Here is a 20,455-nt window from a genome sequence, read left to right on the forward strand (position 1 = left end):
TGTTAGTCTCAGTTTCTAATTTTCGCTGCTTGGAATACACATGAAAGCAGATTAGCTAAGACACACACAGCACCCAGAGCCAAGTTAAACCCCAGGCAGCTTTCTCCTTTGGTCTCAGTGTAAATTATTCCCCATAACACACCAAATGGAGAAATTCATTATTTTGTAACAACTGGTGAATTATGAAAATATAAGTCTTTGTCAAAAGTTATCAAAAGTATTTTACTGCCCAACGATGTAGATCTCCGATAAACATTAAAATGTTTAGTTAGCCATAGGTTGATTTCCACTTGTCAAATACAAACTGTTTCTAAGGTCACCCTCTGGTGATATAGCCTGATTCTTTGTGTGGTTGTGTTATGACAGGGTGACGGCGTGAACTGACAAGGTGATCAAACACACCACATAGGACAAAGTGTAGTGATAAGGCATATCTACATTTCACCACTCACTGTTTTTCACTGGGTTAAAGGGATGATTAATTATATAGGAAGCCATAACACAAAGTTAATCTAAATGTGAAGGAAGACAAACTGCACTTTACATATCTCTTAACATTAATATGCCTCACCACTGTAAAGTTTCAGAACTGAACAAATACTCTGCAAAATACAGTGTAACACATATATTTATTAAATACCCAACTTGTTAGCACTTAATGTCTGACCTCTAAACCACAAACTGTTATGTCAAGGCAGTTCCTCATGTACTGTGCCTTTAGGGACAGGATGTCCAACAGCCCTGTGTCTGTACCTCAACGAATATCATTCCTGCCTCCTTTGTGTGTAATGCAACTCTTGGCACAGGGGGCCAGGCAGACCCCAATGCTAGTGAGCTGTACCTCAAAGTATGCTACGTATAGTATCCCTGTGTAAAAGTGGACTTCCCTTCTAGGGATTCTGTACCCAGATCTGTCATCGGAAACCTTTTTGGCCCCATACAAGTTATTTATATTGGGCCCCACACACAATTATGCAGTACCAACATTTTGGCCACACCCCCTGTGTGTAATATAAAAAGATGATGGTACTCTATAATAAGCAGTTCTTATAAAGAGTTCCATTGATTAATACACTAATTAATAGTCAGTTCATTGGGGGTCAGTGGAGTTTACCCAATTTAAACCTTAAACTTCTTCCTGCCCCTGCTCTGTGCTATTATTGTTTGGAAGCTAAGTAAGTTATGTAAGTTTTTGCATAAGTTAAGTAAACTGCATACGTTTAGGGGCCCAACAATATTGGGGCACAATAGCTAGTCACTAGTAGCTAATAAAAATAGTAAAAATAATTAATGTGTTAGTAAGTCAATCTTTTAATTGGGGGTCAGTGGAGTTTATTGGGGGTAAGTGTAGAGGCCCATTGATGTTGCTGTGGGGCCCAATAACCAGTCTTTCCCCTGCTGGGGAGATACTCATATATAAAATTGCTTACAATATAAACAGCTGATGTTACTTTATAATAAGCAGTTCATATGTATAGTTAAAATGAATAATTAATATGTTTATAAGTGAGACAGTTCATTGGGGGCAGTGGAATTTGCCCCTGCCTGCCTCTGTCAAGCTTCTCTTTACCTTGAAGGCAAGTTAAGTTATTTTCTAGGCAAGTGAAGTAAGTTTCTACGTATTTTTTGTTGAAGTTAGGTAAATTGCCTAAGTTTTGGCATAACTTAAATGTAAATTATGCAATTTGCGTAACATTCAGTATGCGGCTGGGAGCCCTTTACGGAAGAGGATTTCACTGGCCCCGGCACAACTGTACCCCTGCTCCTCCCTGCATTGTGGCCCTGTCTGTACCTGGCACCCCTGTGCCATCAGGGGTGCTGGCAGCACCGTGTATAAGTGAACTGTGTGCATATGAGCTGTGCTGGTATACCTGTGTGCATATGAGCTGTGCTTGGTACTCCTAAGAAAAATGAAGAAATGTTTATATTATCCTTGCTCCTTCCTATATTTAATCAGGGGCGCTTCTGCCATTAGGCAAGTTGAGAAACTCGCCTCAGGCGGCAGAAGCTCCCCAGTTACCAGGAGCCGCCTCAGGCGGCGATATGTCCAGAATCGCCCCTGTATTTAATCTTAGTATATTAGTTCCTTAAATTATTTCTTCTGCATAGTAATCATGCATTGTGGCACAAGGAATATTTAAGAAAATTAATTTCCCTATTCAATTCCCAAAATGTGCCCAATCTGGCCAATTTTCTGCTTTAAACGCCAAGTGACTAAGGAAAACGAAGTGATGTGCATGCCTTTCCACCAGCAAATCACATTGTTGACAGTGGAAAGGCATTTCAGAGAGATTAGTCGCCCACGGTAGCAGAGATTTATTGTGGGTGACTAATCTTGCCGTGGGGCTTTAGCCTAATGGTCAGCTAGAGAGAGAGAGAGATTTCTCTGAGCTGCTGAATGCATCTGTATTCTGTGCTTTTCTCTGATAAAATACATTTTCCAAAGCTTCTGTTGCAGTGTTTTGGAGGTTGCCATTCTTTATTTATATAGCACTAACACATTCCACCATACTTTAAAGAAATGATACATCATTCACATTAGTCCCTTATACATTTTAGCATAACACATCTAACATTCACACAACTACAGACAAATTTGCCAGGGACCAGTTATATATACTTGTCCTATTAAGGGTGTGTATGTTAGGTATACTGACTTATACTGTCTTAAAAAAGTAATGGAAGAAAGCAATGGCACTCAGGAGCTACAAACGGGACTAGCCCTCTAGATACTTTATTACGGAAGTGCAACGTTTCGGGGCAAAACAACCCCTTTGTCAAGCATGCTTGACAAAGGGGTTGTTTTCCCCCGAAACGTTGCACTTCCGTAATAAAGTATCTAGAGGGCTAGTCCCGTTTGTAGCTCCTGAGTGCCATTGCTTTCTTCCATTTGGACTTTTTTGGAGGGTGCCGATCCCTCCGCAGTGAGCACCGAGCGTGAACTACTGAGGAGAGTTAAGGGTGTGCGTATAAGGTCTTTCGTTTGTACATGTTAAAAAAGTAATGGCCATTGCATTTTCAGGACCTCTGGGGAATATTCTTCATAGTAATGCTGCCCCAAATTTCAGGACTGATTACAGTGTTGGACTGGGTCATCTAGGGCCACCAGTTAACTTGATATTGAGGTCCTACTCTTATTGATGCTAAAAAGAGAAAGCTAAATCTCTACCAGACTTATGGTTAAAATAATGGAGATCCTCTGGTAGGTTCAACTTAACTTAAAATTTTAGGTAGTATCTGAAGTGTCCTGATGAACAAAGGCAAAATGTTTGGGCTGTAGCCATGACTTTTTATATATCTTTTTATTATGATTTGTTATCAATCTATTGTACATCCTCTGTAGATCTGCAACCATTATACTTGCATAGGTTTGTGGTGGAGAGAAAAAGATAAACCGTCAGTAGAAAATTACAGGTAGGAGAAAACATATTTCACCTGATAATCCATGCAGGGGCTTTGTGTGGCTTTTATAGAATGTACAGTGGATATAAAAAGTCTACACACCCCTGGTAAAATGTCAGGTTCCTGTGCTGTACAAAAATGAGACAAAGATAAATCATTTCAGAACTTTGTCCACCTTTAATGTGACCTATAAACTGTACCACTCAATTGAAAAACAAACTGAAATCTTCTAGGTGGAAGTAAGAAAAACAAAAAAACTAAAATAATGTGGTTGTATAATTGTGCACACCCTCTTCTAACTGGGGATGTAGCGGTGTTAAGAATTAAGCAATCACATTCAAAATCATGTTAAATAGGAGTCAGCATACACCTGCCATCATTTAAAGTGCCTCTGATTAACCCCAAATAAAGTTCAACTGCTCTAGTTGGTCTTTCCTGACATTTTTTTAGTCGCATCCCACAGAAAAAACTATGGTCCCCAGAGAGCTTCCAAAGCGTCAGAGGGATCTCATTGTTAAAAGATATCAGCCAGGAGAAGGGTACAAAAGAATTTCCAAGGCATTAGATATACCATGGAACACAGTGAAGACAGTCATCATCAAGTGGAGAAAATATGGCACAACAGTGACATTACCAAGTACTGGACGTCCCTCCAAAATTGATGAAAAGACGAGAAGAAAACTGGTCAGGGAGGCTACCAAGAGGCCTACAGCAACATTAAAGGAGCTACAGGAATATCTGGCAAGTACTGGTACGTGTGACAACAATCTCCCATATTCTTCATATGTCTGGGCTGTGGGGTAGTGTGGCAAGATGAAAGCCTTTTCTTACGAAGAAAAACATCCAAGCCAGGCTACGTTTTGCAAAAACACATCTGAAGTCTCCCAAAAGCATGTGGGAAAAGGTGTTATGGTCTGATGAAACCAAGGTTTAACTTTCTGGCCATATTTCCAAAAAATATGTTTGGCACAAAAACAATACTCCACATCACCAAAAGAACACCATACCCACAGTGAAGCATGGTGGTGGCAGCATCATGCTTTGGGGCTGTTTTTCTTCAGCTGGAACTGGGGCCTTAGTTAAGATTTAGAGGGAATTATGAACAGTTCCAAATACCAGTCAATATTGGCACAAAACCTTCAGGCTTTTGCTAAAAAGCTGAACATGAGGAGGAACTTCATCTTTCAGCATGACAACGACCCAAAGCATACATTCAAATCAACAAAGGAATGGCTTCACCAGAAGAAGATTAAAGTTTTGGAATGGCCCAGCCAGAGCCCAGACCTGAATCCGATTCAAAATCGGTGGGGGGATCTGAAGAGGGCTGTGCACAGGAGATGCCATCGCAATCTGACAGATTTGGAGTGTTTCTGCAAAGAAGAGTGGGCAAATCTTGCAAAGTCAAAATGTGCCAAGCTGATAGACTCATACCCAAAAAGACTGAGTGCTGTAATAAAATCAAAAGGTGCTTTAACAAAGTATTAGTTTAAGGGTGTGCACACTTATGCAACCACATTATTGTAGTTTAATGGTTTTCTTACCTCCACCTAAAAAAACTCAGTTTGTTTTTCAATTGAGTGGTACAGTTTATAGGTCACATTAAAGGTAGAAAAAGTTCTGATATGATTTACCTTTGTCTTATTTTTGTACAGCACAGTAATCTGACATTTTACCAGGGGTCTGTAGACTTTTTATATCCACTGTATTACCTGGCCTCAAGAGAATCAGTGGTGGACAGAGTCTTCTAGGGCCCTTTAGAGATCCTGACACCATGGGCCCTCTCTCACAGTAATTAGATACAGATAGTGCCAGATGCAATGAGTTTTTAGAAAGGCCCATGGTTTAAATAAGGATGGGCTAATGGGAAATCCACTAGGGCCTGTGCCTACCTTAAAATCCTCTGGTATTCTCGAAGGCCATTCCAGCCCCAGAAAAAAATAGTGACAGTGTTAGCCTCAGGCTACTTAAGGGATAATAATACTATTATAATAGTATCACTTTATGTGGGGTGCTGACATGTTCCACCCAACATATTTACCTGCGAAGCTGCAAAATTTAAAACATTTTGGAGGGAGGTGAGAGATTGTTCTAATGCTGATCTTAACTATACCCAAATAATTTCTAAATGGGCTACTTTAGACCTCACAACAAGGTTCCCCTCAAGAATGACTAAGGGCTCTGGCACACGGGGAGATTAGTCGCCCGCGACAAAACTCCCTGTTCGCGGGCGACTAATCTCCCCGAGTTGCCTTCCCCTGCCATCCCACCGGCGACAATTTAAGTCGCTGGTGGGATGGCACACGCGGCGGCGCAATTTCGGGAAATCGCCGAAAAAGACTCGCGAGGCTTTTTCGTCGATTTGTGCGAAATCGCGCCGCCGCGTGTGCCATCCAGCCGGCGACTTACATGTTCGCCGGTGGGATGGCGGGTCATGGCAACTCGGGGAGATTAGTCGTCCGTGAACAGGGAGTTTTGTCGCGGGCGACTAATCTCCCCGTGTGCCAGAGCCCTAAGGAGTAATGAAAGGTTATTGTTAGTGTATATTGTAATTTCCCTATATCTCCCTGTTTACTTTGAAACTGTCCCATTTGTTAAATATAGATTGGATTGAAGCCACTCTACAGACCTAAAATATCTTTGTCCTTGATTTTTTCAATGATCAGAGGAACCAGTTGCTAAATAAACAATCTACTTGTAAAGTAACCTTTAAAAAAGCAAATATGGCATATTTATTAACTGATCCTACAGTGCCACCCAGTGACTAAGATTTTAATTCATAGCTACCTTTTAGCTGACAATATTCTAGGCCACCTTTACTAATAGCAAACAATGTGAAAAGCTATGTTTAGGACCCATGATGCATTTTTATTCCCAGGGACCTGACGAAAGTTTCAGTTGGGAATTGAAATGTTGGACTAAATAAAACCTCCAATTTATTTTTCTCAACCTGTGAAAATTCCTGTGTGCCATCACTCCATTTTATGCAAATGGTTTATTTAGATGAAGCAGGGTTTTACATATGAGCTTATTTATGCAATATATTTTTATAGAGACCTACATTGTTTGGGGGTATAGTTTCCCTTTAACAGCATTAGCTGCTGCACAACCAGGCATTTTACCTGGTGCTTACTTTATCCCACCTTTAACAATGGTGGAAAATACACCAAACTGTTTTTTACTGCTTGCATCTCTCACTATATATATATATATATATATATATATATATATATATATATTAATTCACACAGGAAGGTCAATTTTATGACATCCAATTAACCTGCCTTTTGATGAAATCTTTTTGATACCATATCACATGTAGTTACAGAATTATGAGAGTATAGAAGTTAAAAAAGCAAGTAAAGAAAACACAAAATGTACTGGTCCTGTATAAATGGTAACTATAGATGCTAAACTCACCCTATTAGGACAAAAGACAACTTTCTATTTTTTATTTTTTTTTTCAACAATGATTTTATTGAATACATTATACATTGGTACTAATAAAAATCCAAAACATGAGAGTCTGTAGAGGGTGGGAGCAGTAGAGGGTTAACGGGGAGAGGATTGATATCTATGGGGAATCTCCTGGGGGAAAGGGGACAAGGGTACCGAGGCAGTCTGTCCAGTGTCGCCAAATGTGCATATAAGTGAGCAGTTTCCCTCTTTTGTCCAGTATAGTCCGATAAGCAGTGTCCGTTACAAAGGGGATCGCGGCTGTATTGATAAAGGCCATGTCTATTCTAGATAAGGCTGAGCGGGCAGCGGTGAAGCATGAGTACTGGAGCACCCCAGGGTGCGTTTCTCTCCATGGGTCTATTAATGCTAGGAAGGCCACTAATCGAGAGAGCTGGGTACTCTTAGGGGGAGACCTCCAAGGGTGTTTCCATAGCCTGTCTAGTTCGGGAAATAATACTTCGTTAAAATCGCCTGCCACCAGAACCAGTGCTCTCGGGTATAGAGCTAGCTGATCACCAAGAGTATGTAGTATTTCTCCCTCAAATGGAGGGGGAATATAAATATTGACTAAGAGTATTTCACATGAGTAGAAATAGCAATGTAGGAAAATAAATCTGGCCTTCGGATCAATTTTAAGGTTGTTGAACCTAAAGGGAACAGATTTTCCTATAATGATTGAAACCCCTGAGGAGTGTGTGGAATAGGTGGCATGGTAAGCCCAACCTATCCACGGGCGTTTGAGAGCTAGGATTTTAGAGCCTGTCAGATGCGTTTCTTGGAGAAAGGCAATGGAAGTAGAGTGTCTTTTGAGGAAGTCTAAAACTAGTCTGCGCTTAATTGGGCAGTTAAGGCCTCTCACATTCCAGCTTGTTAACCTAACCGCCATGATCTAGGGTTAGATGGATATTTGAGGGTGTACCAGCTTAAAGTTCTCTTACAATGCATGCATACATAGTACCTTACATTTCGTTGTACATATAGATTATACCAACAGTTGCGCTGAAAAAAAGCATATGAAAAAAATTCCCCCGGAAAACTACCCCCCTCCCCTTCCACCCAGCTCCCAACTTTGGGTAGAACTTGTCCCTGAACATAAACCATAACTCTGATCAGTGTTGGGGTGGGTCACGCCACTCCGTTGAGCATCCGCTCCAAAGAACTAGCGTAAAAGTACAAAACTGTAACTCAGGTAAGTGTAGATAGCATTGCGTTGAGCCCGCAATGATCCTTACCGAAGCGGGGTAAATAACCCGCACCATGTAGAAGCCTGATCTGGCCAGGGGGTAAGTGGTGCTCTGTGGCAGGTATCAATTACACTGGGCAGGCCGGTCTGGAGCCTTTAGGGCCGAATTCCTCTGGTATCCAACCATGTGTTGAGCTCCTGTGGTGCTGTAAAAAAGGTAAAGCGGCCATCTGCTTGTACCCGGAGCCTAGCTGGGTAGAGCATCGCATAGGGGAGACCAGCCTCGCGCAGTCTGATCTTGCAGCTTTGGAAGTCTGCGTGCTGTCTCTGCACCTCCATGGAATAATCGGCAAAGATAGATATGGTGGATGCTTGGAAGCGCAGAGGGCCTTGTGTTCTGGCCAGAGTGAGTATCTTGTCGCGGTCCCGGGCGTTTAGTAGCTTGGCGATTAGGGGCCTTCGAGGTGCCCCTGGTGGCGATTGCCTGGTTGGGACTCTATGTGCCCGCTAAATTGAGAACATAGTAGAGGGCTGTGCAGCCCCAAATATTTCTTTAAGCCAGGTTTCTAGAAATAATTCTGGGGTATTGCCTTCCGCCCGTTCAGGGAACCCTACAATCGGTTCTCGAGGTCATCATTTTTGCTCAGACAGTCTACCAGTTGTTTTTGTAAGTTACGGTATTGGTTAGGCAGGTCCCTGCATGAGTCTTCCAGGTTGCTGACCCGGGATTCGACTGCAGTAGTGCGGTCGCGCAGTTTTTGCAGGTCTGCCTTTATAATGGAGAGGTCTATCTTGATCTCCTCAGTTTTGGTATTTATAAGTGTTGTACAGGAGCTGTTGGCCGCTCTAATTTCTGCTATAACATCATGCAAAGTTGGTTCTGTAGTGCGTAGGGTTGCCCCCGGCAGGGTGTTTGCGCGTGTCTGTGGAGCATTTTCAGCGATACTCACAGTTTGAGCAGGACTGCTTACGGCATGTTCTGAGTCGGCGCCATTTTGATTTGTTTCCCGGGCATATTTTTCAAGTCGGGCTGCCGCCTCCGAGGCTCTTTTATGTGCCTTGTGTTGCCACATCTGCTCTCTCTGGGGTAGCGGCTGACTCACGGGAGGTTCCAGCTCCGTTGCGAAGGGTTTATTTCGGGTTGTTCAGGATAATTGCAGGATCAGTTGTGGAGCTCTACCAGGTACTTGCGCTCACATCGGTGGTCAGGCCACGCCCCAACTTTCTATTTTTTAAAGTTAGGTTATAGTGATAGTTTTGCACCTGGGAATGCTGGACCACCAACATCCAAGGGGTCCACACCCCTTCTCTTACCAGCTTTTAGGTACCCTTAAAATAGAAGGAAGAATGCATCCACTACAAACTTTCCAGCAGATGGCGCTGCTCAGCTGTCCTATATCTTTTTATGTTGATTTAGGGCAGGTAAGTATATTGTGTGAGTATACCTGGAAGCAGCTGCAGGTATAGGATCCCTTATCCAGAAACCCATTATCCAGAAAGTTACGAATTACAGAAAAGCCAGCTCCCATAGACTCCATTAAAAGCAAATAATTCTAATTTTTAAAAATGATTTCCTTTTTCTCTGTAATAATAAAACAGGACCTTGTACTTGCTGGATGCAAAACAATCCTGTTAGGTTTAAATGATGTCTAAATTATTTATATTATTTCTATATAAATATATTATTTATTATTATTTATATAAGGCTTAAGGTATGGAGATCCAAAATACGGAAAGATCCCTTATCCGGAAAGCCACAGGTCTTGAGCATTCTGGATAACAGGTCCTATACTGTACACATATAAAAAGTAAAATGGGATCTGAATAAAAATTACAAATATGAAAGTGCAAAACCAGCCTATAAAATTTGGCTGTTTGCTCCTTGTGTAAACTCTATTATGTCACATGACAAGCCCAGTAAAATTACAGATAGCAGCCCTCAGATTTTTTCAGAGTGTTAGTAGTGATGAGCAATTTTTTCCGCCACGCATGGATTTGCAGCAAAATTCCACATTTAGCCATTGCCATGGGTAAAACTAACTTCTCATATAATAATGCATAAATGTGGAAAAGGGCACTGATACCCCAAATACATTAAAGACAGTGAGAGGCAGTGAGAAATGTAGCCCCTAATACATTTCATACAGTAAATGCAAATGGTTCTGATACCCCATACCCTTCCTTACCCTTCCAAAAAAACTGATTATCTAAAGTCTGGAATAGGTTTCAGCACACTGTATTACAAAATAAGCTCAGAAATCTTTTGCACTGGTAAAAAGGCACAGTAGTAGTAGATGTGAGTACACCACCTGTAGGAGAAATATTAGGAAAAGCTAGAGATTTAGGAAACTGGGTCTCATTTACTTCTGATACCTAGAGTTACCTAGAGACTAGGGGGCTGATTTACTAAGACACGATTTCGAATCGAAAAATTCCGATTGGAAAACGAACATTTTGCGACTTTTTTGTATTTTTTGCGATTTTTTCGGCGCCTTTACGACTTTTCGGAAATTGTCATGAATTTTTCGTTACCAATAAGATTTGCGCGAAAAAACGCGAGTTTTTCGTAGCCATTATGACTTGCGCGAAAAAACGCGAGTTTATCGTAGCCATTACGATTCGCTCGTATCTTGTCGCAACTTTTTCGTATTGAGCGCTCGTAAGTGGCGGGCGAAACTTTCAGACTTAGCATGATTTTGGAAGCCTCCCATAGGACTCAATGGCACCCTGCAGCTCCAACCTGGCCCAAGAAAAGTCACCATACTGAAGCTTGAATGAATCCGAATGTTTCGTACTCGGCACGAAAGCTGCGAAAAAGGCGCAACTTTTTGCGCAAGTTTTAACGCTACGAAAAAATCGCAACATTTTGCGCAACTTTCGGAATGGCTACGAAAAAGGCGCGACTTTTCGCGCAAGTTTTAACGCTACGAAAAAATCGCCAGATTTTGCGCAACATTCGGAATGGCAACGAGAAAGTCGCGACAATTTTCCGAAAAATCGCAAAATACCGATCATTACGAAAAAAACGCAATCGGACGCATTCGGCCCGTTCGTGGGTAAGTAAATGTGCCCCTAGGGCTCATTTGCATTTGATACCGCAGTTGCATTCATGTAAATTTCCCCGCAGTCAGTTATACAAACAATCCCATTCATTAAGGCTACTTGCATTAAAGAGCGCTCTTTGCACTTCTGTATAGCTGTGTTGGTGCTGCATAGTTCTTCCTGCCTCCCATTCTGAATTGAGCGCAGCTGTGCCTATTGATGAAGGGGAACCCTGGAGGTATTGCTATCCTCAAACCAGGTGGTGGCTCCAGGGTCCAGGGTTATTTGTCACAGTGTAGTTGTGCCAAAAGAATAGGACGTACACATCACTTGCAAACCAAATGCAAGAAATTACGACAACTTTACTTCAAAAATATCCAGCTTATGTGTGTCCAATTTATGTTGTGTTGGCACAATAGTGCAAATATTAACACGTCACCTACAATTGCTTTTGGTTGTGGGTAAAATACATTTTAATTGTGTGGAAAATTGCACTTTGCATGCTGCTGAAGTAAGTAAATAAGTCTTTATATGGGCCAAAGACCATTAAAAATTTCTCAATCGGATTTCTCCAATATTGCCTCTCTTAGGTGGGCATGTTGGTTGAAATATACGCTCGTTTTGTGAAAAGATTTTCTATATTGCAAACCCATACTCATACTGCTTAACCTGCCAGGGTAAAAAAAAAGTTCTTTAACAGACCCAATTAAAATAGTGCCCCAAGTGGACACATCTTTATAAAAAATATTAGAATAACAAAGTCTAAAGAGAAAACTTTACGTGGTTGGCATTGCTCAGTGAGTTTTTATGTATTAAGCTCTAAACTCACATTTTAATAAATCTGCCCCTAAATGTAGGAACTGTTCAAACTAAGGAGTATTTGTCCTTCATTTGTTAAGCATAGTCTCCATTTAGTGTAGAGCAGGTCTTGTCTGAGCATACTTCTGCTTTAAAAATGCATGTCCATTATCTACAGCAAACAAAATAGTTAAATGAATGGCACTTGACAAAAATGTCAGAATTCATTTAGTCATATACCTTACTCATATATAATGTATACAAATCCCCATTAGCTATTTCCCTGATCCTTACAATGAACAACATGAACACACACATTAACCTTTGTCTTATATCAAGACAAAGTTTCAGTCAAATGTTTTGAAAAGCATTGAAGCTGACAGCACATGTTGGTTTTGTACACAATATAGTAACAATGCTTTGGAGAAAAGTGCAAAAAAATCACATTACAGTTAAGACTCACATTCCCCCAAGGGGCACCTCATTCTTGATCCTGCAGAGACATGTTCTTACTTTACAGCACCTTATGCAATATTGCTAAATGAAGAAGCATAGGTTTTATTTGCAAAATATTTTGTATAAATACAAAATAAAAATAGATAGGCTTATCATAGTGACATACTGTATCTGATTCATTAAATATTTTGCTGCTTTATTATACATTGTTTTTCACAGAGACTAAGGGGCACATTCATGAAAACGAGAGTTCGAATCCCGAATGGGATACATTTGGATTGGATACGATATTTTCTTAAGATCGCAAATATCACGAATATGCTTACAAAAAAATCGTATTAGTCATGATAATATTGTATTGGTTATCCGAAAGTCACGAAATTTTCATATCCGAACAATCATAAAATGCAGGAAAACCTTTCCGACTTTGATCCTTCTGTGCATGATTTTGGAAGCCTCCCATAGGAATCAATGGCACTCTGCAGCTCCAACCTGGCCCAAGGAAAGTCACGATACCGAAGCTTGAATGAATCCGAAACTTTCATACTCAACGCGCCAATACGATTTTGTCGCACAAATTTTGTCGCAAAGTACGAAAAAAGTCACGCAGGTAAGAAAAAGTCACTGAAAATATGCTGATTGAATGCTCGGATCGTTTGTGGATTAGTAAATGTGCCCCTAAGTATACAGTGCATACTAGCATGTTACAGTACGGTGTTATAAATATAGTATTAAAAATACAGTTGACATCTCTTGGGCATTGTAACGTTCCAGACTAAAACCGTTCAAAGGGTTAATTCGCCAGAATATAAACTTTAATTATCTTATAGATTACAATTATGTTAAAACAGTCAGAAACAGTACTCTTCCTTATTGAAAGTAACCGGCCAATAACAGATCGCCATCATCAAGCAGCATATAAGCACAAAGGGACTTTCAGCCATAATCAAGATCTGTTCTGGAGCTGACCGTAGAGTGCAGCTTATGTAGGGGAGCTTTTGACCGCATAGCAAATTAACCCCTGTGCTGCCAGCCCTAAACTCTCTGGATTTAAAAAGATATTTTTCTCTCTGGATAGAAAAGCATTTAGAAGTATACAGGACCACATTTTGTCTATATTTAAGTTAGAGGAGGGTAAGGATTGATTATATCCTAGCTGGGATCAAATACAGAGACAAAGGAAATAATTTTTGAAGAAAAACACCACCCAAAGCAACTTGAGATTTTTGAAAAGTACACATAATTTTAAGCAGCTTTGCAGTATACACCAATTAAAAAATATGCAGCCTTTTCATGACTTTTAATGTAATAATATAGTTTGGAACAGTTACCTAAGCCTAGCCCCCTGTTCTCCTGCTGATCTGGCTGACTACTTTGATACTTCAAGATGACTGTCCTCAGGTTGCCTTCAGGCTGTATCCTCCAAATCCCATAATTCCCTGCATTACATCAATAAGGAAAGTTACCACACAGTGCAATGCATTGTGGGTTATGTAGTTTCTACATGCTCTCTGTAATCTGTGGAGAAGTTGTTACAATTTGTAACATCAGTGTTTTAGTCCCCCCTCCCCTGCCAGGATTTTAAATGATACAGAAAGTAAAGAACTGTTTTGCAGCTGGATTTCAGCATATTAAAATGGTATTTATTCATATATTTTGAAGGAACAGATTACGATATATTAGGGGTTTCTGTGTTGTTTGGGGCTCAAACTTTGGTTCAGAAGCTGGTATTCCCCTTTAAAAATTTGAATTATTTGATTAAAATGGACGCTATGAAAGATGTCATTCCCGTAATTGGAAGCATTCTGGATAACATGTTTCTGGATGAGGGATACCATAACTGTATACATTATTTGTATTGTATGGTTCTGCTTCTTGAATAATATAACAGAAGTCAGTTTACCTCCAGGTCTGTTTTCAGCTGGCTTCTGAGAAATTGTTTCAGGAGTCAAACCAAGCAGTTAAGAGAAAAGTAAAAAACTGATAGGTAGTGCTATAACATCTACAAATAACATTAAAACCACTAAAAAGCCTAATTGATTTTTGTATTGGAAAGTTGTTTAGAATTACAATTTGTTTTAATATGCAAAAACAGATGGGCAGACATCCACTTTACCATAGGAAACCTTGCCCCAGGTCTCACAGTAGTTACACATAGGTATGCTTGGGATATGTAGACTCTGCTCCTTCTGCTGCCTCTGGTCACGTGGCAGGGTTAGGCAGTGGGGTGGGGAATTAGGGAGGAGGGACAGACACCCTTTTTACTGAAAGCTGAATCTGGAGAGAATTCGAAAGTGGTGCTGTGGATTAGTTACTGCAAGAAGCTTCCCTGCATAGCTGAGACGAAGAGATTCAGGGTTTTCTACCAGTTTTTTGCTTGTTGGAGTTTCAGTGCTGGCTAAGGATTTGGATAACTGCATCCAGTTATCTAAAGAAGCAATGAAAGGATGTATACAAAACAAGTCAGGGATTTATAGAAAGAATAGGTTTGATGTAAATCACCATGGTCCTCTCTGGCTGCTACAGAACATGCTGGAATATTAATATGGGTGTTGAAGAAGCTGTTACTGGAGAATTGCATGTGACCTGGACTGAAAGGGTTCTCTGCATTGAAACAAACATATTTTACTATTGTCTCCAGTAGATGTAAAAAGGGCACGCTGCAAGAAAAGTTGGATTACAGATAAATTAAATGAATAGATTGTTTTTTAAGGATTAGTCCTGACTTTATTTCTGGATTCATCTGTTAATATCAAGGAGGGAACACGCAGTGAGAATGCAAAGTGCTTAAATATCCAAGGTTTACAATCCATCGAAAGAATTTCTCAGTCTGGATTCAGATAATGGAAGAGGAGGTGAACACCATGCCTGATCTGAGCCCCCTGTCTCTGTTTCTGGGCATTACTCCTGAAGACCACCTGTGTGCTCCTCCCCCCAACTTTATTACCAAGGTGCAGAAGTGCAGACAGGCAGTCAGTGCTTTGGAAGAGGTGGGTGCGAGAAAAAGTACAGACATTCTTATTTCAATTGTATTTTACAAAAACTGTCTGTATGCATCACACAGTTATTGTGTGGTCCTGAATATCACCTGTATTAATGTGCTACAGAACATGACTTGCTGCAGTCCTGTATCTCTGTGATTAGTGCAGTTATCTGAAAACTGGTTGTTCTGCCTACAATACAGTAAGAGAAGGAGGAGTTAGGGGAGACAAGGGGTGCCTTTTATTTCCGCATTCCAAATATAGTGGATCACATACCCCTTACTGAAGTTTATAAGGACAATAAAAGTCTCTGAGAAGTTCAATTATCACATTAAATCATGAACTCTTAGGTGACTTCCAGTATTTTTACATATGAACGGGGTAAGCGTAAATAATATTGTCTCAATAATGTAGTTATATCATAGCACCCCGTATGTTTTATATTTTATTGTTACCTTTGTTTTCTGCTCTATGGGCTGACCACGTACCTGCTTTAGATTTACTCACCTCGGTATACTTTGCAGATTAAAAAACTTGGTGTGGGGTGTTTATCCAGAAGAAATGGATCGCTTATACTGTAATGTATTTATTCAAAGAAACTTGCAAAAATCACCCAGTGTGTCTCATGATGCAGTGTGAGTTTAGTGCTTAAATGAAGGCACCAGTAGAAGCTGAAAGAGGCTTGTACTTTTATGCTCCCAGGTTATAGTGTTTCTCCAGTATGAAAGACTGCAGTAAAAAGTGACCTGTATATCTACATCATAAAAAAGATACGAAGATGTTACAGGTCTACTATGAAAACCCAACAACCTAGAACTGGATCACAGACCTTTACCCTGATAAAGGTCAATTCAATGTATATTGGACCAAATTGAAGAATAGTAGAACTGTGCTGGTTACATACTAAATGCTGATTAAAGCGACCAACCTAATTCCATTTAACTCTAATTGGTGATGTAAAATATAGTCTCAAAAATGCTAGAAATGGATAATTGGTTGATATCTCTAAAAAATGGTGACTCCTGGTTCTGCCATCGTTTTTCTCAACATCCTTTGGTTTCAACTATACAAGTATATGAATTGTTACATACAGAAAGACCTGCAAGCGGTTCTCTTATTCTTGGCAGCTGTTACAGACTCTATAGGTTTATGCTGCTGAATCTACTTTCCTCAACAACCAGTACTATCAAGTTACAGTTTTCAATGCTAACATTTTAAGAAACTATAAGGTACCATAATCCATAGACCTTGCCATACAAGATTTCATTTAATGGATGTAAGGAAGGGATATCCTTCCTGCAGAACAACTTTTGATGTTAGATTACAACCAAGTAGTATCTTAGAATGAGTGGTAGAAGTATGAGAGAACAACAGTTAGAAAGATAAAGACTGGGCCTATGTAAAACATAGTGACCAACATTTGGGGCCTGGGCTGTTGAATCATAAAACTTGCTCAAAAAAGAAGACATAGTCCACCAAACCTAACATGCTTGCCATTTCTAATTACAACTAAATACAGTATATTTACTAAGACAAAAAGTGGCATAGCATATTTTCTGGTTATAGAAGCACTGGAACATTTCCAGTAACAATTGTAACCCAAAAGAGACTGCTAAATATTTAGAGACTGCTGGATCTGTGGTAATATAGGAAGTCACCCACCTTAGAAGTTACCTATATAAAAATTGTAAAGCAAAACACAGTCAGGTTACCCTGCCTCTCATAATATCCAGCATTTATCCAGTAATTAAAAATATATTTCCCCATCTTTCTCCATTCTTATAGTTATAGTCTTTCTTTCTTAATATTTCTATCCTGATTTGTTCAGCAGTTTTTCTGTCCTTCATTCACAGAACCCCAAATTTCGTCTTTTCTTTAATACTTTTTTTCCCTCAGAGCCTAGAATCTGATCTACATGTTGTGAACAAGATCCGAAAGAGCGTCCGATCGATTTACAGCTCAGGGATTAGTGAGTATCCTGTAGTGCATTACAATTCAAGTTAGGATGTCTTTTGATTGGGAATGTGTTTGGGACTGGGAAAGGCCAACCATGCACTCATATATTATGCACAGTTGTCTCTTGCCTGTCTTTTGCCTAAGGCTTAGTGGAAGCCCTACATTTTATAAAGAATTTTCTAGTGACTAGGAAATTATCTTTTCCTCCACTGTGTCACTCCTTTTTGTGACACCAATTTACATATCTGTGGTGTCCTCAAGGTCCAGTCTTAGATTGAAATAGGCCCTGGCATTTTGAAAAAAACAGAAGCCCAAACAACCCCACACAGCCTCCCACAGACCCAACAAATAGTGACTGTATATGGCATCTTACAACAGTCCTTCTGCCAGATTGCCAGTCCAGTGCCCACCTTATTTTGTCTCTTCACTGCACAGAATGCAATGCTTGATGTCTTTATGGCTTTTCTGGAAACAACACATATGTGAGAATGAGCTGAATTCAAATGGGATGGATGTATAGAGGCAACACAAAAATTATAAAACAGATTGGCATCAGTGTCATGGTAGAACACACAAAATATTGGGGTGTTTGTCTATCACATTGTACAGAGGCTGAACAGAATGCAATTAATGGCAGGTATTGTTGGAGACTTGCTGCTTTAAATATCCTACCATCTAGCTTTCAAAGAATAATACTGCTGGAGGTGAAACATGAGGGCATATTTATTAACATTGCTTTGAAACTGTTTAGTGAAGTTTTTTTTTTTATTACGGTATATACATTAGTACAAACCCACAAGCAGGTCTCTCATTTACTGCAGCATTTTAGTCAGTCCTATGGCTAAATCAGAAGAAAACGTAATTCTAGGGATGCAACGAAGGATTCAGTTCAGGATTCAGCGAAGAGTCAGCCTTTTTTTAGACGAATCTGCAGGCCCGGATTTGTGGCGAGGCCTAGGGCGGCACATACACAGGGGCGGCATGCCGCCCCGCCGCAAGCAAATTTTAACATTTTGCTCCCATACGGAGCAATGGGGACGTCTCCCCACTGCTCCGTATGGGAGGTCTATGTTTGGCGCTTGCGCAGCGGCGGCGGCGGGGGCGCCGAATGGGGGCGGCCTTGGGGCACCCCAAGTAGAAATCCGGCCCTGCGAATCTGAATCCTTAAAATCATGTGACTTTTGGTTACGTGAACACAGAATTAAAACATTTTAAAGCTTGCTCCCTATTGAACCCTTCTGTGGCCTAATTTGCATATACAAATTAGGATTCGGTTGGTATTCGGCTGCATCTTTCACAAAGGATTTGGGGCTCTGCCAAACCCCAAAATAATGGATTTGGTGCATCCCTAATAAATTTAAATTCAAATTCCCTAAACACTGCAACATTTTGCAACACTGCAACAATTTTTTGAAGACAGAAATGAGCACATTACAAAATGTTTTCAAAAATAATTTATTCACACTGAGAAATAAACTCTAACTCCAGTAATAATCCAGATTGCATCTCCACAGCACAAACATCTGAATGATGGCATTGCAAATGTTATGCCTTGACACATCTGGTTTTATATATTCTCTGGGATGCTCAGTTTCTGGATTAAGTTAGGCAACTCCCTGGTGCATGAACATTTATCTATGGTCAGTTTCTCATCAAACTTCAACTTCCAGGCATTTTTCTTACTAGTCAATGTATGGCAAAGTGGAGATATAGGAACAATTGTCGTACATATGGATCAAAGTACCACCATGAATAAGGTTTCATTGAAGTTTGTTAATTCTATTCTACATCACTAGCTATATGATAAGTGGTACAATAATGTCCCCAAATTGGCTCTGCCAGTCTTTATGATTACCTGAAAGGGTCAGGGAACAAGTGGATCTACAGTATCGGCTAAGTTTGTTAATGTTTTTGAGGCATTTTAACATATCTGTGCCCCTTTCTTCTACAAGCTCATGTGGAAGCCCAGGAGGCATACATGGAAGCCCTTCAGTGTTTAGGCAGTAACCAGATCTCCTCCAACAACCATGAACTCTCTACAGGTTTCCTAAACCTATCAGTACTCTCAAGGGAGCTCAGTGCACTCTTCAGCAACATGGTGAGATATCTGCCCTATAAACTTTGTATAAAATACTCTCTAGCTTTCTCTCAAAATCCAATCCCCTTCTCTCCCTCACTATTCTCTCCCCTGTTCATTCTGCTGTTTTCGTTCTCTTGCCTCACAGCCTGTTCTACCTCTCCTAGTATTGCACTCATCTGGATTTAATTATAGATAAACAATGTAAAGAAGGAAATGTGAGGAGAGGGAGGGGAAAGTAAGAAAAAGACTGACTGAGAGACAACAAAATGAAAGAGAAGGAGAGGAAGGGGGTGAAATAAATGATGTAAAAACATGGAAGCAAGCTAACAGAGTAAACAAAAAAATGCTTAGCTAAAAGTGGCAGAATGAGAATTCTGAAAAATTAGACCAAAGAAGATTTAAAAAACAAAAAGAGAACATAGGGACACAACAACACAGCGCAAAATAGGTTACTGCCACGGAGCAAATGTGCCTAGTATTTATAAATGAGGCCCTACAACTTTTCTCTAGGCCACTAAAATACCAAGTTATGTACAGTACTAGCCCTCTTTTACTACCATTGCCATCAAAACTGCATCAGCAGTACTCCTGAATATTAAAGAGGAATTTCAATTAAAGATAGTTTGGGCAAAATGAAAGATAATGTAATTCAAATCACATTTCCAATATATATTAATGTAAAATGTTCAGTATTTTTAGGTCTATGGTATATGTTATGTTTCTCTGCTTATGCACTGAATGCCGGGAAGCATGGAGGGGGGATTCTCGGTAGGCTGAAATATGATGCACAATCATTGTGCATATTGCCAAAGGTCCTTCTTGCTCTTCACTATAGTTGTGCTTGGTGCATCTGTCCCACACCATTTTCCAAATTACATGCAAATGAGCCTATTGATGCAGGAGAACCCTGGAGCTACACATCTTTAAGTTGGATGTGTTTTGATGCATTGGTACAACTACATCAAACTGCACTTTGCAGATTGCGCTTCTGTAAAAAAATGACCTTTTATGTGTGCCACATGCCTAATAATTATTCCTTAGCTACACAGCTTTTAAATGAAATTACATTAAAGAAAAACCTTATAACCATTTTATAATGGG

At 40.1% G+C, this 20,455-nt stretch overlaps 1 protein-coding gene across 2 annotated transcripts in view; it reads left to right on the top strand.

Annotated features, from left to right (window-relative positions):
- Positions 1 to 14,597: 14,597 nt before the first annotated feature.
- The window catches only part of asap3 (ArfGAP with SH3 domain, ankyrin repeat and PH domain 3), a 33,334-nt gene continuing 27,476 nt past the window's right edge, over positions 14,598 to 20,455 (top strand). Inside the window, exons 1-3 of one of the 2 annotated variants that reach the window (XM_031896890.1) lie at positions 14,598 to 15,327; positions 17,215 to 17,287; positions 19,227 to 19,372. In XM_031896890.1, the coding sequence (XP_031752750.1) occupies positions 15,181 to 15,327; positions 17,215 to 17,287; positions 19,227 to 19,372 (366 nt within the window). In that variant the 5' untranslated portion in view covers positions 14,598 to 15,180. The remainder of the gene's footprint in view (positions 15,328 to 17,214; positions 17,288 to 19,226; positions 19,373 to 20,455) is intronic. The other variant, XM_002939360.4, reaches the window with a different exon arrangement.

This window comes from Xenopus tropicalis, chromosome 2 (genome assembly GCF_000004195.4).
Source record: "Xenopus tropicalis strain Nigerian chromosome 2, UCB_Xtro_10.0, whole genome shotgun sequence".
NCBI lineage: Eukaryota > Metazoa > Chordata > Amphibia > Anura > Pipidae > Xenopus > Xenopus tropicalis.